General features: G+C 48.1%; 1 protein-coding gene across 4 annotated transcripts in view; it reads left to right on the top strand.

Annotated features, from left to right (window-relative positions):
* The window catches only part of RANBP10 (RAN binding protein 10), an 85,372-nt gene that overhangs the window by 775 nt on the left and 66,382 nt on the right, over nucleotides 1–18,215 (top strand). For 3 of the 4 annotated variants that reach the window (XM_074401881.1, XM_039477930.2, XM_010346793.3), the window contains exon 2: nucleotides 639–750. In XM_074401881.1, coding sequence (XP_074257982.1) covers nucleotides 639–750 — 112 coding nt within the window. Of the gene's footprint in view, nucleotides 1–638; nucleotides 751–15,290; nucleotides 15,378–18,215 lie in introns of all 4 variants that reach the window. The other variant, XM_074401877.1, reaches the window with a different exon arrangement.

Raw genomic sequence — 18,215 nt, forward strand, 5'->3', positions numbered from 1 at the left:
GTTAGGCCTTGGCCCTCTCAGAAAGTCCAGGGTGATGAGGCTGACCAGGCCGGGGGTTAACTGCTTGTTTTCTGTCTTGAGACATTAGCTGTCAGGAGAACCGCAACCGGTGTCCAAACCCAGTGCTGGGCCGGACCTTCCACTCCAGGGCTTCCTTGCTTGTCCTAGGCTGTCTCCAACTCCAGCGGGACCCTTTGCCACTGCTAAGAAGAAAGGGGTGGTCACATCCCTACCATTAGCCTGAGGCTCATGGGCTTGCCCACCTGCCAGGCATCCCTGACTGGTTCTGGGGTTCTGTGCTAGAGTTTGGTGGGGTGTCTTCCAGGTCGGCCTCCTTCCTCCCCTGGTCTTCCAGGTGGGCTTCCTGGATTCTAGAGAGGCAGCCAGCAGCACTTGGTTATCTCTCACATTGCCTATACCCTTGTTTTGTTTGTATGAACAGTGTCTTAGGCAGGACTGCTATTCTCAGGAGGAGATGAGGCAAAGGTGGAAGGTTTATGTGTTTACTCAGTTGTCTAATGATTCCTTGGACTGTGTAAGTGCTCCACTCCTCTGGTTGCCATGAGAAGCTGCAGAAGAGTGAGGCTTCCATTTGCATTTCCTTCTGCTGAAATTTCTTCCTTGCCCTCTCCTGTTAGGTCATGGCAAAAATCACAAAGATGCGGCCTCAGTGCGTGCCACCCACCCCATACCTGCTGCCTGTGGCATTTATTACTTTGAAGTGAAGATTGTCAGCAAAGGAAGAGATGGGTAAGCCCTTCATGACCACCCTCTTTCCCCTAACGTGGAACTGATCCCTGTGGTCAGAGTTCAGGTCCCTTGGCTGGCACTTGTTGCTGATATGAGCTGCTGAGCTGCATGGGTCTGGGCTGCCTTTGTTTCCTGACTGTGGGCATGGTCTAGTCTAAGCAGCAGATCTTGATGGAAAGTGGGTGTGTTGGGAATAAAGCAGGGGATTCTTTTTAGTGGTGATATAATTTGATCCTAGAAGATTAGGCAAACAAATAATAAGTTTACTATAAAAATTCTGTGTCCAGAATGGAGTTTCCCTCATGAGCATGTGGTGTTTTTTGTGACTTCCTTCCTTTCACATTCTTGCTGTACTCATGAGGTTCTTTTTTATGGCATTGAGTCATGTAGAGGCCCTGGTAGCCTTCAAAGGGATAGTAGAGTCTTTGCAGCATTCATGAAAGCTGTTGTGGCCACTGGCCTGTCATCTCAGGGTAAACAGCATACACATGGTCAGAATCAAGTGACCTTGCTGCTCATAAACTTGTTTTTCATTCCAAGGACTTGAACACTACTAGTTGGACCAGCTTTAGGAAGGTCCTCATTAAAGTCAGCATTAGGAGCCAGGTGCGATGGCTCACGCCTGTAATCCCAGCACTTTGGGAAGCTAAGATGGACAGATCATCTGAGGTCAGGAGTTCAAGACCAGCCTGGCAAACATGGTGAAACCCTGTCTCTACTAAAAATACCAAAAAAAATTAGCTGGCACCTGTAATCCCAGCACTTTGGGAGGCCTAGGCAGGCAGATCACGAGGTCAGGAGTTTGAGATCAGCCTGGCCAAAATAGTGAAACCCTGTCTCTACTTAAAATACAAAAATTAGCTGTTTGTGGTGGCAGGCGCCTGTAATCCCAGCTACTCAGGAGGCTGAGGCAGGAGAATCGCTTGAACCTGGGTGGCAGAGGTTGCAGTGAGCTAAGATCACACTACTTCACTCCAGCCTGGGTGACAGAGTGCGACTCCGTCCCCCCTCCAAAAAAGAGCATTAGGGAGACCTCCTATTTTAGGGTGATCCAAGCAGACACAGAAAATCATAGGGGAGATATTTAATTTTTCTTTTTCTTTCTTCTCCCAGTCTCCCTTTTGTTTTCCAGTGATTGTGACAAAGCAGGTGTTTAAGTTATGATATAATATGACTGCAGCTACTTTAGAAGGCTTTCCTCATCAGACTTTAGGTTTGGTGATGGAAATTTGCCAACCCGCCTAGTGACTGTGCCAACACCGTGTGTTCTTGGACATTCAGAACTTCTTTCTCCTAGGGACTGTCCCCTTTGTGATGCATGCAAAATGCCTGCCAAGGGACTAGGCTTGGGGCAAGACTACCAGAATCAGAGCCTTGCCTACTTCCTCAGTGTTGTAACTTCTCTGCCTGAGAGGCTTTGTGGTATTGGGTAGATTTTGGGGCTTCAGCCCCCTGATCTGCATTGTTGTGAGCCAGGCCAGAATCTAAGCTGCCTGAACTCCAGAATGCTTCTGAAATTCTCATCATGGGAAGCTACTGCATCTCTCTCTCTCTCTCTCTCTTTTAATTTTTAAATTTTTATTTTATTTTATTTTTATTTTTATTTTTTTTTAATTGAGACGGAGTTTCGCTCTTGTTACCCAGGCTGGAGTGCAATGGCACGATCTCGGCTCACCGCAACCTCCGCCTCCTGGGTTCAGGCAATTCTCCTGCCTCAGCCTCCTGAGTAGCTGGGATTACAGGCACGCGCCACCATGCCCAGCTAATTTTTTTTTTTTTTTTTTTTTTTTTTTTTTTTTTTTGAGACGGAGTTTCGCTCTTGTTACCCAGGCTGGAGTGCAATGGTGTGATGTCGGCTCACCGCAACCTCCGCCTCCTGGGCTCAGGCAATTCTCCTGCCTCAGCCTCCTGAGTAGCTGGGATTACAGGCACGCGCCACCATGCCCAGCTAATTTTTTGTATTTTGAGTAGAGACGGGGTTTCACCATGTTGACCAGGATGGTCTCGATCTCTCGACCTCGTGATCCACCCTCCTCGGCCTCCCAAAGTGCTGGGATTACAGGCTTGAGCCACCGCGCCCGGCAATTTTTTGTATTTTTAGTAGAGACGGGGTTTCACCATGTTGACCAGGATGGTCTCGATCTCTCGACCTTGTGATCCACCCACCTCGGCCTCCCAAAGTGCTGGGATTACAGGCTTGAGCCACCGCACCTGGCTAATTTTTAAATTTTTTTAATGAGATGGGGTCTTGCTCTGTCTTCTAGGCTTGAGTGCAGTGGCAAGATCACAGCTCACTGTAGCCTCAACCTTCTGGGCTCAAGTTATCCTCCCACCTCAGGCTCCTGAGTAGCTGAGATGCAGGTGCCTGCCACTACACATGGCTAAGTTTTTTTTTTGTTTTTTTTTTTTGAGATGAAGTTTTGCTCTTTTGGCCCAGGCTGGAGTGCAGTGGTATGATCTTGGCTCACGGGAACTTGTGCCTCCTGGGTTTAAGTGATTCTCCTATCTCAGCCTCCCAAGTAGCTGGGATTATAGACATGTACCACCATGCCTGGCTAATTTTATATTTTTAGTAGAGATGGGGTTTCTCCATGGTGGTCAGGCTGGTCTCGAACTCCTGACCTCAGGTGATCCGCCTGCCTTGGCCTTCCAAAGTGCTGGATTACAGGTGTGAGCCACTGTGCCCGGCCTAATTTTTTTTATTATTTGGAGAGATGAGGTCTTGCCTTGTTGCCCAGGCTGGTTTCAAACTCCTGGGCTCAAGTGATCCTCCCACCTTGGCCTCTCAAACTGCTGGGACTAAAGGCATGAGCCACCACACCTGGTTGTCTTTCATTTTTATCCCCATCTAGTGCATTTACAGATAGGAAAGTTAAATTTACAGGAGGGCTTCAAAGCTCCTATTTTTTCATTCCACCATCTGATAGAAGCACATGTATATTTAGCCTATGAACTAGTGTGAATGAGAATGACCTCTTAAAACAAGCACCTCAAAAATAATGTTGACTAAAATGGTAGTGCTGGAGTCTCATATTGCCAGAGAAACCGAGGTTCACTTCTTAAACTTGTAGGGAAGAAAATGTTTTTCTCCTAGTCTTTTTTTTTTTTTTTGAGACGGAGTTTCGCTCTTGTTACCCAGGCTGGAGTGCAATGGCGCGATCTCAGCTCACCGCAACCTCTGCCTCCTGGGTTCAGGCAATTTTCCTGCCTCAGCCTCCTGAGTAGCTGAGGTTACAGGCATGCGCCACCATGCCCAGCTAATTTTTTGTATTTTTAGTAGAGACGGGGTTTCACCATGTTGACTAGGATGGTCTCGATCTCTTGACCTCGTGATCCACCCACCTCGGCCTCCCAAAGTGCTGGGATTACAGGCATGAGCCACCGCGCCCAGCCTCTCCTAGTCTTTATCATAGATAACAGCTGAGCTAGTTACCTAGTTAGAGCGCAGAGACCAACTTCAGAAGGGAAGTGTTTACACTTAGAGACTTGGATTCTTTTTTTCTTTTTGTATTTTTTGAGAGATGAGGTCTGGTTATGTTGGAGATCTGGATTCTTCCAACTGGCTTTTTTTTTTTTTTTTTTTTTTTTTTTGAGACGGAGTTTTGCTCTTGTTACCCAGGCTGGAGTGCAATGGCGCGATCTCGGCTCACCGCAACCTCCGCCTCCTGGGTTCAGGCAATTCTCCTGCCTCAGCCTCTTGAGTAGCTGGGATTACAGGCACGCACCACCATGCCCAGCTAATTTTTTGTATTTTTAGTGGAGACGGGGTTTCACCATGTTGACCAGGATGGTCTCGATCTCTTGACCTCGTGATCCACCCGCCTCGGCCTCCCAAAGTACTGGGATTACAGGCTTGAGCCACCGCGCCCGGCCTCCAACTGGCTTTTAACATTTCAGTTTTAGTGGATCTTGCTGGAAAAGGCCCTGTGTCACGTTAGATTGGCAAACTGTAGGTGTTGATTGAAATTCTAAAGAAAGGTGGGCTTCGCTGGGCGCGGTGGTGCGTGCCTGTAGTCCCAGCTACTTGGGAGGCTGAGGTGGGAGGATGGCTTGAGCCCAGGACTTCTGGGCTGTAGTACACTATGCCGATCAGGTGTCTGGACTAAGTTCGGCATCAATATGGTAACCTCCTGGGAGCGGGGGACCACCGGGTTGCCTAAGGAGGGGTGAACTGGCCCAGGTTAGAAACAGAGCAGGTTAAAACTCCCGTGCTGATCAGTAGTGGGATCACGCCTGTGAATAACCACTGCACTCTAGCCTGGGCAACATATCAAGACCCAGTCTTTTTAAAAAAAAATTAAAAAAAAAAAAAAGGTGGGCATCTATTCCCAGCATTTTACATGTGGTAAACATAGCCGTTGAGCTGATCCGGAAACATCAGTTTTATTTTATTTTATTTATTTATTTGAGATAGAGTCTCCCATATTACCCAGGCTGGAGAGCAGTGGTGCAGTCTTAGCTCACTACAACCTCCACTTCTGGGTACAAGAGATTCTCTTGCCTCAGCCTCCCAAGTAGCTGGGATTACAGGCATATGCCACCACGCCTGGCTAATTTTTGTATTTTTAGTAGAGATGGTGTTTCACCATGTTGGTCAGGCTGGTCTTGAACTCCTGACCTCAGGTGATTTGCCTGCCTCAGTCTCCCAAAGCGCTAGGATTATAGGCATGAGCCACAGTGCCCGGCAAGGAAACATAAGTTTTAGAAAGGTCTCAGGTCATGTATGCCTGTGGTAGCCTGCATCAGTTGACCACTGTTAGATGGCAAGAGTATGAATAGCCCCCTCATGATCTCTTTACAGAATCCCTGAAAGCCTTCTCGTGGCTGGGATGCAGCTAGATGTTAGTATGGGCCAGGTGTGGTTTTGAGGACGGAAACGGAGCAGGTCAAAACTCCCGTGCTGATCAGTAGTGGGATCACGCCCACTACTAAAGGCAGTTACACAGGGCAGGCAGACATCAACTGGCTTATTTCCCTTTTCTTGTAGTGGTTTATATATATATTTTTGAGACAGGGTCTTGCTCTGTTGCTCAGACTGGAGTGCAGTGGCATGATCACAGCTCACCGCCGCCTCAACTTCCTGGGCTCAGTTAGTCCTCCCACCTCAGCTTCCTGAGTAGCTGGGACCATAGGCGTGTGCCATCATCTTGGCTCATTTGCTTATTGTTTGTAGAGATGGGGTCTCACAATGTTTCCCAGGCTGGTCTTGAATTCCTGGGCTCAAGTGTGTCTTCCCCCTCAGCTTCCCAAAGTTCTGGGATTACAGGCATGAGCCACCATGCCTGGCTGATTTAAAAAACAAACAAACAAACAAAAAAAAACACACAACTATTGTAGAGATGGGATCTTGCTCTGTTGCCCAGGCTGATCTCCAACTCCTGGCCTCGGGTGATCCTCTTGCCTCAGATGATCCAAAGTGCTGGGATCACAGGCGTAAGCCACCATGGCCAGCCTCCCATAAATTTTGGAGGTGTGTTTTTGATCCTGGTTTACTCCATGACCCAACCATTAACTGGTTGTTTAGCTTTCCTGTCTTATCTAGTTTGATGCTCACAGCATCTTTGGCAAATGGCTAGAGCAGATAATAATGTATCTACCCATTTTGTGAGTGATCCCTGGGTCCCTAGGACATTTGGTGGCCTACCCGGGCTACAGGGCTTAGGGTGTGCAGTGGAGTAGCCTGACTTACCAGATATCCTTGCCTGATCCTAGACACACATGTCCATGCTGCTGCTGCCTTTCCCCATTGTAGCTATTGCATTCCTTCCCTGGGTAGATGAAGGAATGCTCTATTGGATTCCTACTGGATTGCAGTGTTAGGGGACAGAGCTGAAAAGTGCATGGTGCTGTGAGAGGCTAGAGCATGCTCTGTACCGGGGTCGATCAACTTACTGTTCCATTTATTTTATTTTATTTATTTATTTATTTTTTTCTGAGACGGAGTTTCGCTCTTGTTACCCAGGCTGGAGTGCAATGGCGCGATCTCGGCTCACTGCAACCTCCGCCTCCTGGGTTCAGGCAATTCTCCTGCCTCAGCCTCCTGAGTAGCTCGGATTACAGGCATGTGCCACCATGCCCAGCTAATTTTTTGTATTTTTAGTAGAGACGGGGTTTCACCATATTGACCAGGATGGTCTCGATCTCTTGACCTCGTGATCCACCCGCCTCGGCCTCCCAAAGTGCTGGGATTACAGGCTTGAGCCACCGCGCCCGGCCTTACTGTTCCATTTAATGTAAACTTGCTTTTCTGTAGATTTGAGTACACCTCCTTTGTAAAAAGTATTTATAAACCCAGTTGTTAGTGTCATTGTTCTCTAGAGTGTCCTTTGTTCTGACAGTATCTTCTGTAGAAGAACACACTAGGCTAGTCTAATAAGGAAGGTTTCATGTCAAGGTTTCACAGAATATTTATGTATACCTACTATGTGCAAGGCCCTACATTAGATAGAGGGAGAACAGAGCTAAAGCCAGCACAGATCACCTTTGTCCACAGGGAGCCTGTGGCCCATTCAGTAGAGAGTGGACTGAAAATCTTTCTGCAAGAGGAAACAGAGCCTGGGAACAGTTGTGAGGGATGAGTAGGAGTTCCGCAGCAGGTGAGACCTGTTAGACCTATGAGTCTGATGGGTAACTAGCTTGACATCTGGGTGCTAGGCTTTCTGGGTACTCAAGTATAAGAGAGCACTGTGGAGAAGGAAGGGCTGTGTTTGAGCTAAGAGGTTGGCACAGACTGATGGGTTTCAGCTGCATTTTGCCAAGTCACTAGAGCTGTGAACTCGGGGAGCAGATCTGGTGGTGCGAGGAGACATCAGAGCACTGCCAGTGGTGCCAGGAGATAAGGGGCATCTAGGTCTGCCTTTCTAGGAAGCAAAGGAGGGCCTGAAGCTGAGGGTCCCTGGGGAGGAGCAACATCCTCAGGCAGAGTTCATGGACCTGTGGGTGTCCCTGGCTCTTAGTGATGACACATGGAGGGTGTGGCTGGCTAGGCTGACAGATGCTCCAGCGTGACCCTCAAAATAGACTGTAACATCATCCCAGTGGCAGAGGCCTCCTGACATGTGATGGTTGCTTTACCCAAGAGCAGTAGGCCTGGGCTAGAGCACTGGATGGCATGGGGAGGGGTGAGGGCATTCTCCTCTGTAGCCAGTGTCTGGGTCCAGGCCCAGAGCAGGGTCTCTGACCACAGCCAGACAGCCTTCCCTTGCTTCTATAGCTGACTTCTTTCGACCAGGCAGCAGTGCACTCATCCATTCACTCAGACACCAGGGCGTGGTACTCATTGTTTTGTCCCAGCCCCAGCTTGGGCCCCAGGAGCACAGGCATGAGGCCCCACAGGTGGTGTCAAAGGATCAGTCCACAGAATGTGCCATATCTAAGGGTGGCCTGGAGGATGGGCTTACTTCTGTTCCTCAGAGTTGGAGGAAAACTTCATAGAATCATAGAAGAGGTGATGATGTGGGCTCTGGAAAGAGGAGTTAGAGTGTTCCAGGTGAACAAAGTGAGAAGCAGATACTTCAGGCAGAAGAAACAGTGCATAAAAAGATGTGGAGTGCAGAGCATGAGGTCAACAGGGCCAGACTGAAAATACCTGTGTGTGACCAGGCATGGTGGCTCACACCTGTAATCCCAGCACTCTGGGTGGCTGAGGCTGGTGGATCACTTGAGTTCAGGAGTTAAAGACCAGCCTGACCAACATGGCAAAACCCCATCTCTACTAAAAATACTAAAATTAGCCAGGTGCTAATAATAGTGGTTGTGTGTGCCTGTGATCCCAGCTACCTGGGAGGCTGAGGCAGGAGAATCTCTTGAACCTGGGAAGTGGGGGTTGTGGTGAGCCGAGATCATGCCATTGCACCCCAGCCTGGGCAACAAGAGCGAAACTCTGTCTCAGAAAAATAAAAAAAGAAAATGGCTTGTGTGCTGTGGCCAGGGAGTGTGGGCTTTATCCTGAGGGCAGTAGCAGTGTGGGGGGCTCTGGATCTACCCATGCTTTTGAGAGTGAAGAAGAGACTCTGCCAGTCTGGTTCAGCCAGGCTCCTCTGGCCAAGAGCCCTGTCCAGGGTGGGCCAGTGACTTTAGATCCTTGGCTCTAGGATGGTTTTCTCATAGTGGTTGTCTTTTTTTCTCTTGGCTGGCCCCTCTGTATGGAGAGATGCAGGGGTGGGCTGTGAAAGACTGGTAGCAGTGAGGCTTGTGCTGGAGTTCTGGTATTTTGGTTTTGCCAGCTCCCATCTGAAAGACAGTAATGTGCCATGTTTTATACCCAAGCATCTCCCTCTCATGAGCCAGAATCAGCCAAAGTGATTTCTATGGAGACCTAGAGAGCCACTGTTAATTAAGAGATCTTGATTAAGATCTCACCTGTCACAATCCTGGTCTGGAGGGCCATCTAAGCTTGGGCCCTTCCAGCCAAGAGACATCTGTCCCTGGCTCGTCATCCTGGGTCCCCTCATCCAGTTCCAGTCTACATGGATTGTACAGCACTGTTGAGAAGTTTGGTGCTCATATGTCATCTGGGGAAGGCCTTGTCCTGCCTGCCCTGAGAAGTAGGTGCTGTGCTTGTCCAAGGTAGGTACAGGCCACGGTTGTGCCCCATTTTCCCTGACTGCCCCCCTGGAGCTAATGGCCTTACAGGTAGATGCTGAGCTTTGGGCTGCACTTCTCCTCAGGTAACACATTGTGCTGTTTGTGGAGACATGAAATGTTTGAGTACTGGAATATCAGGCAAGATGTTTGGGTTCTGGAACATGGGGTAAGAGAACTGGAGTCTGGATGTTTCTCTTCTTTTCTTTTTTTTTTTTTTTTTTGAGACGGAGTCTCGCTCTGTTGCCTAGGCTGGAGTGCAGTGATGTGATCTCGGCTTACTGCAACCTCTCCCACCTAGGTTCAAGCAATTCTCCTGCCTCAGCCTCCTGAGTAACTGGGACTACAGGTGTGTGCCACCATACCTAGTTAATTTTTTGTATTTTTGGTAGAGAGGGCGTTTCACTGTGTTATCCAGGATAGTCTCTATCTCCTGACTTCGTGATCCACCCGCCTCAGCCTCCCAAAGTGCTGGGATTACAGGCTTGAGCCACCAAGTATGCCCAGCCAATTTTTTTTTTTTTTTTTTTTTGAGTCGGAGTTTCGCTCTTGTTACCCAGGCTGGAGTGCAATGGCGCGATCTCGGCTCACCGCAACCTCCGCCTCCTGGGTTCAGGCAATTCTCCTGCCTCAGCCTCCTGAGTAGCTGGGATTACAGGCACGTGCCACCATGCCCAGCTAATTTTTTGTATCTTTAGTAGAGACGGGGTTTCACCATGTTGACCAGGATGGTCTCGATCTCTTGACCTCGTGATCCACCCGCCTCAGCCTCCCAAAGTGCTGGGATTACAGGCTTGAGCCACCGCACCCGGCCCCCAGCCAATTTTTAAATTTTTGTAGAGACAGGGTCTTGCTATATTTCCTAGGCTGGTCTGAAACTCCTGGGCTCAAGTGATCCTCCTGCCTCAGCCTCTGAAAGTGCTGGGATTATAGGCATGAGCCACCACACTTGGCCTGTGGCCACTTTTCTGGTAGGGCCTCTTTCACTTTATCTTGCCACCCAGGCTCCAACTGTGAGCTGAGAGTGGGGAGCATGGTTGCTTCCTTTATAGCTGGGGCCTTCCTTGGTGAAGGATTAGCTTTTAGAGAAATTCCTAGAACTCACCTCACCTTTCTGCCCCAGTGGTGTTTTCGTTCTCTGGAACTTTTGGTCTTTTCCCTGTATGGCTCACCATATAAGGGAGATTTCTTGTTAGAAAGGAAGCAGGAGCTCATCAGGCTAGAGCACAGGTGGATGAACCTAGCAGCCCCCTGTGGCAGGCACTGTGTGCCATTCATATTATGGGGCCATTGGGAAGGAATAAAGGGCCCCAGAGTGGGCCTGTGTGGTGGGGTCAAGTTGGAAAGAAGGGACTCACCACTGGGAGAGGAATGGATAATTATGTCTAAATGCAGAAATTCTGTGCAAAATCCACACAAAAAGTCTGTGTAACTCTAGGATCATTGGCGTTGTGACTTGGTGGTGGAACAGAGCCCAGCCTTTCTGTCATAAGGGGACCAGAACAAGATGCTCTATACTATGTAGGGAATTTGGGGAAGAGCTGGGGAAGCCCTTGGCACCCCCTCTTATGCCATTTCTTCTCTCTTAACTCTTGGACTTTGAGATGGCTTGGGGTTTCAGGGGAGTTTAGTTTAGGTCAGGATGGCAAGTGTGAAGGCTCCAATACCCTCACAATACCCTCAGCTTCTATGACCAACATTATTGATTGACAGTAGCACTTGTTCTTGTCCAGACAGAGCCCAGAATTTTTCTTAATGCACAGCACACCAGGCAGCTGTAATTTACTGGTGCGAGTTTCATCATGAGATGAACTCTATAAGCCCTCAGGGTGGAGGTGGTTGGAAGATAAGTGGATAGAGGCCCAGATGGTCTGAGGGCTCAGCTTAGTTCTTCTAAAGGAGACTCCCAAGGCAGAGCTGAACCAAGAGGAAAGAAGCAGAGGGGTTGGTTTGCTGAGTATAACTGGTTCTAACCCAGTTTATAAAGCCATGTATCTGAAATTGGGATGGACTTTTAAAAAAATAGAATGCACTGTTTTAATAGCTTGCACCAGGAGTTTATCAGTAGTTATATTTACCTTTTTAACAATCAAAATAGGCTGGGTGCAGTGGCTCATGCTTGTAATCCCAGCGCTTTAGGTGGCCAGGGCGAGCAGATCACCGGGTCAAGAGTTTGAGACCAGCCCAGCCAACATGGTGAAACCCTGTCTCTACTAAAAATATAAAAAATTACCCTGGCATGGTGGCAGGCACCTGTAATCCCAGCTACTCGAGAGGCTGAGGCAGGAGAATCTCTTGAACCCGGGAGGCGGAGGTTGCAGTGAGCCGAGACCAAGCAACTACAGTCCAGCCTGGGCAACAGAGCAAGACTGTGCCGAGATTCTCTCACTGCACTTCAGCCTGGGTGACAGAGTGGGACTGTGTCTGAAAAAAAAATCAAGTCTGGGCGCGGTGGCTCAAGCCTGTAATCCCAGCACTTTGGGAGGCCGAGGCGGGTGGATCATGAGGTCAATAGATCGAGACCATCCTGGTCATCATGGTGAAACCCCATCTCTACTAAAAATACAAAAAATTAGCTGGGCATGGTGGCGCGTGCTTGTAATCCCAGCTACTCAGGAGGCTGAGGCAGGAGAATTGCCTGAATCCAGGAGATGGAGGTTGTGGTGAGCCGAGATCGCGCCATTGCACTCCACCCTGGGTAACAAGAGTGAAACTCCGCCTCAAAAAAAAAAAAATTTTTTTATTTTACCTACAGAAAACATTTATTTATTTTAATTATTTAATTAATTTATTTATTTGAGTCAGGGTCTCACTCTGTTGCTCAGGCTGGAGCGCAGTCGTATGATCACAGCTCTGCAACCTCTGCCTCCCGTGCTTATGAAATTCTCCCACCTCAGTCTCCTGAGTAGTTGGGACTACAGGCATATGCCACCATACCCAGCTAATCTTTGTATTTTTTTTTTCAGTAGGAAAAAAAGGGGTTTTAACACCTTGCCCAGGCTGGTCTCCCTGGGCTCAAGTGATCTGCCTGTCTTGACCTCCCAAAGTACTGGGATTACAGGTGTGAACCACTGTACCTGGCCTTTTTTTTTTTTAAATTGAGGCAGGGTCTTACTCTGTCACCTAGGCTGGAGTGCAGTGGCAAGATCATGGCCTGAATTTTTTTTTTTTTTTTTTTTTTTTTTTTGAGACAGGGAGTTTCGCTCTTGTTACCCAGGCTGGAGTGCAATGGTGTGATCTCGGCTCACCATAACCTCCACCTCCTGGGTACAAGCAATTCTTTTTTTTTTTGAGACGGAGTTTTGCCCTTGTTACCCAGGCTGGAGTGCAATGGCGCGATCTCGGCTCACCGCAACCTCCGCCTCCTGGGCTCAGGCAATTCTCCTGCCTCAGCCTCCTGAGTAGCTGGGATTACAGGCACGTGCCACCGTGCCCAGCTAATTTTTTGTATTTTGAGTAGAGACGGGGTTTCACCATGTTGACCAGGATGGTCTCGAACTCTCGACCTCGTGATCCACCCGCCTCGGCCTCCCAAAGTGCTGGGATTACAGGCTTGAGCCACCGCGCCCGGCCGGGTACAAGCAATTCTACTGCCTCAGCCTCCCAAGTAGCTGGGACTACGGGTGTGCACCACCCTGCCCAGCTAATTTTTGTAGAGATGGGGTTTCACCATGTTGACCAGGATGGTCTCCATCTCTTGACCTCGTGATCCACCCGCCTCAGCCTCCCAAAATGCTGGGATTATAGGTGTGAGCCACTGCACCCAGCCTTGAAAAATTTTTTTTTTTTTTTTTGAGATGGAGTTTCGCTCTTGTTACCCAGGCTGAAGTGCAATGGCGCGATCTCGGCTCACTGCAACCTCCGCCCCCTGGGTTCAGGCAATTCTCCTGCCTCAGCCTCCTGAGTAACTGGGACTACAGGCACGCGCCACCATGCCCAGCTAATTTTTTGTATTTTTAGTAGACACGGGGTTTCACCATGTTGACCAGGATGGTCTCGATCTCTTGACCTCATGATCCACCCGCCTCGGCCTCCCAAAGTGCTGGGATTACAGGCATGAGCCACCGCGCCTGGCCGAATTGACCTTTCTTTCGTGCCTGGTTGTGCTGGACAGTGTCTTGGGCTTCTCTAGCCCCTCCCCCACCCAGCAAATTCACTGTGTTCTAAAGAGCACTTGCCTGTCTCCACATCATCCCACTGTTCCTGTCCCATCCTTGTCATCTTCCACGGGAATGACTTTGGAAGTGTATTAGAGGAGGCATTGTGTTACAAATAAATAAAAGAAAGTGTCCAGTTTTGCTTCTTCAATCCATTTTTCAAACATTAGCTGTTTGATTATATACAGCTATGCCCTTTCTTTTTTTTTTTAGAGACAGAGGTGGTCTTGTTATATTTCCCAGGCTGGTCTTGCACTCCTGGCTTTGAGTGATCCTCCCACCTTGGCCTCCCAAGTAGCTGGGATTATAGGCTGGAGCCACCATGCCCAGCTTAGCTGTGCCCTTTCTAACCCCCTTCTGTGGCTTCCCATTAATCTCTCATGAAGTTCAGTCAGGCTCCTTAAGCTAGCATGCAGGCTGGGCATGCATAGCCCATTTCCTGATCCAGCTGTCTGTCTTCCTAGGTCTGCCCAGACTGTAACCCAGTCACACTGAACTTCTCTTAGTTCACTGACCATGTGGTTGCTTTCTTGCATCTCTATGCCTTTTCACATTCTGCTGTTTCTGTGTGGACCAGGATCCTCTTTCTCCTCTCATCTCCTTTACCAGGCCTTAGCTCAGCCTTCACTTCCTGAGGGAATTCCCAACTCGAGTCAGCACACCTTGACTCTGGCTTGACATTAGAACTGTTGGAGGGCAAGGATTGAGCCCAGGCTTCCCACCCATATGTCCCTAGCACCTTACTGGGTACAGCGGATTTTTGTGGATGTCATAAATGACTGAAAGAGACTCTCTGAAAAGAAATTTATCACACTGGTTTTTACTGAATTACTTAACCTTAGCCTTAGCAAGGCCCCAAGAGCTCCTAACAACTCAGTCATATTCAAGTGCCTCCAGAGATGAATTGAGGAAAGGTAGTGTCAGTGGCCTCCTACAGGCATTCTTCCTGTTCCATAGATACAAAGATATTGCAGTATGTGTCCAGGAGAACGAGTTTAACGTGTTTGCTATGCTCTTTTCTTATTTTTTTTTGTCTCAGTCTTGGCAGCCCAAAGCGCATAAAGTGGTACCTTGTTGTGTGTTTTTTTTTTCTTTGAAACAAGATCTGGCTCTGTCACCCAGGCTGGATGGCAGTGGTGCTATCTCGGCTTACTGCAACCTCCACCCACCCCAGGCTCAAGCCATCCTCCTACCTCAGCCTCCTGAGTAGCTAGGACTACAGGTGTGTACCACCATGCCCGACTAATTTTTGTATTTTTGGTGGAGACAGGGCTTCACCATGTTATTCAGGCTGGTCTTGAATTCCTGGTCTCAAACCAGCAGCCCTCCTTAGCCTCCCAAAATGGTGGGATTGCAGGTGTGAGCCACTGTGCCCAGCCTTATTTTATTATTTTTCTTTTGAGGTAGTGCTCACTTTGTCACCCAGGCTGTCGTGCAGTGGTGTGAGGCACTGTAGCCTCGACTTCTGGGCCTCAAGCTGTCCTCCCTCCTTAGCCCCTCCAATAGCTAGGACTATAGACAAGTGCCACCACGCCCAGCTGATTTTTGTATTTTTTGTAGGGATGGGGTTTTGCCATATTGCCCAGGCTGGTCTTAAACTCCTGAGCTCAAGCAATCCATCTGCCTCGGCCTCCCAAAGTGCTAGGATTACAGGCATAAGCCACCGTGCCTGGCCTCATTGTAGTTTTGATTTGCATTTCAGTAATGATAGTGATGGTGAACATCTTTTCAGGTGCTTGTTGGCCACGTATCTTCTTTAGAGAAACATCTACTCAAGGCCTTTGTCTCCTCATTTTTTAGAGATGGGGTTTTGCTGCCCAGGCTGGTCCCAAACTCGGGCTCAAGAGATCCTCCTGCCTCAGCCTCCCCACGTTGCTGGAACTACAGGTGCACACTACCATTCCCAGCTAAGAGTTTTAAAGTTTGATGAAGTTTATCTTGCTGCCTGTGCTTTTGATGTAATGTCCAAGAAATTACTGGCAAATCCAATGTCATGAAGCTTTCTTCCCATGTCTTTTTCTTGAAGTTTTAGCTCTTATGATTAGATTTTTAATCCATTTTGAGTTGATTTTTGTATATGGTATAATGTAAGCAAAAAACTTTATTTATTTTTTTATATGGAGTTTTGCTCTTGTTGCCCAGGCTGGAGTTCAGTGGTGCAATCTTGGCACACCGCAACCTCCGCCTCCTGGATTCAAGCAGTTCTCCTGCCTCAGCCTCCCGAATAGCTGGGATTACAGGCATGTGCCACCACGCCTGGCTAATTTTGTATTTTTAGTAGACATGGAATTTCTCCATGTTGATCAGGCTGGTTTTGAACTCCCGACCTCAAGTGATCTGCCCACCTCCTCCTCCCAAAGTGTTGGGATTACTGGCGTGAGCCACTGTGCCTGGCCAAACATTATTCTTTTGTTTGTGATTATCCAGATTTCCCAGCATTGTTTGTTGAAAAAACTGTTGTTTCCCCATCTAATGGTCTTGGCTTCCTTGTTGAAATCAGTTGACTATACATATGAGGGTTTATTTCTGGGATCTCTATTTTATTCCTTGGTCTATATGTCTGTCTTTATGCTAGTCTTACACTAATTTTTTTTTTTTTTTTTTTTTTTTTTGAGACGGAGTTTCGCTCTTGTTACCCAGGCTGGAGTGCAATGGCGCGATCTCGGCTCACCGCAACCTCCGCCTCCTGGGTTCAGGCAATTCTCCTGCCTCAGCCTCCTGAGTAGCTGGGATTACAGGCACGCGCCACCATGCCCAGCTAATTTTTTGTATTTTTAGTAGAGACGGGGTTTCACCATGTTGACCAGGATGGTCTCGATCTCTTGACCTCGTGATCCACTCGCCTCGGCCTCCCAAAGTGCTGGGATTACAGGCTTGAGCCACCGCGCCCGGCTTTTTTTTTTTTTTTTTTTTGAGACGGAGTTTTGCTCTTGTTACCCAGGCTGGAGTGCAATGGCGCGATCTCGGCTCACCGCAACCTCTGCCTCCTGGGTTCAGGCAATTCTCCTGCCTCAGCCTCCTGAGTAGCTGGGATTACAGGCACGAGTCACCATGCCCAGCTAATTTTTTGTATTTTTTGTGGAAACGGGGTTTCACCATGTTGACCAGGATGGTCTTGATCTCTCGACCTTGTGATCCACCCGCCTCGGCCTCCCAAAGTGCTGGGATTACAGGCTTGAGCCACCGCGCCCGGCCTCTGTCTTACACTAATTTGATTATTGTAGCTTTGTTGTAAGTTTTGAAATCAGAAAGTGTAAGCCCTCCAACTTTGTTCTTTTTGAAGATTGTTTTGACTGTTTCTGTCCCTTGAGATTCCATATGGAGTTTTCTATTTCTGTGAAAAACATCACTGGGATTTTGATAGGGAGGGCATTGAATCTGTATATTACTTTGGGTAGTATTGACATCTTAACATTAGTAAGTCTCCTAGTCAGTGAACAGAGGATGTCTTTCCAGTTATTTGTGTCTGTAATTTCCATCATCAACATTTTAGAGTTTTTAGTGTCTTTTGCCTCCTTGGTTAAGCTTATTTACTTTTATTCTTTTTGTGTGCATGTGGCAGGGAGGACAGAGTTTTGCTCTTGTCCCCCTGCCACACACACACAAAAAGAATAAAAGTAAATAAGCTTAACCAAGCTAGAGTGAAATGGCGCAATCTTGGCTGACTGCAACCTCCGCGTCGTGGGTCTAGTGATTCTCCTGCCTCAGCCTCCCAAGTAGCTGGAATTACAGGCACACACCACATGTCCAACTAATTTTTTTATTTTTAGTGGAAATGAGGTTTCACCATGTTGGTCAGGCTGATCTTGAACTCCTGACCTCAAGTGATCCGCCTGCCTCTGCCTCCCAAAGTGCTAGGATTACAGGTGTGTGAGCCACCACACCGAGCCTAAGTATTTTATTCTTTCTTTCTTTTTTTTTCTTTTTTTTTTTAAGAGATGGAGTCTCCCTCTGTCACCCAGGCTGGAGTGCAGTGGTGCAATCTTGGCTCAGTGCAACCTCCGCCTCCCAGGTCCTAGTTCAAGCAATTCTCTTGCCACAGCCTCCTGAGTAGCTGGAATTACAGGCATGTGTCACCATGCCTAGCTAATTTTTGTATTTTTGGTAGAGATGGGATTTCGCCGTGTTGACCAGGCTGGTCTTGAACTCCTGACCTTGTGATCTGCCTACCTCAGCCTCCCAAAGTGCTGGGATTACAGGCGTGAGCCACCACACCCGGCCAGTATTGTATTCTTTTGATGCTATTGGAAATGGAATTGTTTTCTCAATTTCTTTTTTGGATTGTTTATTGTTAGTGTGTAGAAACACAACTAAAAAAGTGATAGAGTAACTTTTTCTTTTCTTTATTTCTTCTTATTTTTTTTTTTTTAGACAGGGTCTTGCTCTGTCACTCAGGCTGGAGTACAATGACTCAATCTTGGCTCATTGCAAACTCTGCCTCCAGGTTCAAGTGATTCTGGGGCTTCAGCTGCCCAAGTAGCTGGGATTACAGGCACCTGCCGGCATGCCCAGCTAAGTTTTGTATTTTTCATAGAGATGGAGTTTCACCATGTTGGCCAGGCTGATCTTGAACTTCTGACCTCAGGTGATAACGCCTGTCTTGCCTCCCAAAGTGCTGAGATTACAGGTGTTAGCCACCTCACCTGGCCGGCCAATTCTTTTTTTTTTTTTTTTTTTTGAGACGGAGTTTCGCTCTTGATACCCAGGCTGGAGTGCAATGGTGCG

The sequence above is a fragment of the Saimiri boliviensis genome, chromosome 1 (genome assembly GCF_048565385.1).
Source record: "Saimiri boliviensis isolate mSaiBol1 chromosome 1, mSaiBol1.pri, whole genome shotgun sequence".
NCBI classification, from domain to species: domain Eukaryota; kingdom Metazoa; phylum Chordata; class Mammalia; order Primates; family Cebidae; genus Saimiri; species Saimiri boliviensis.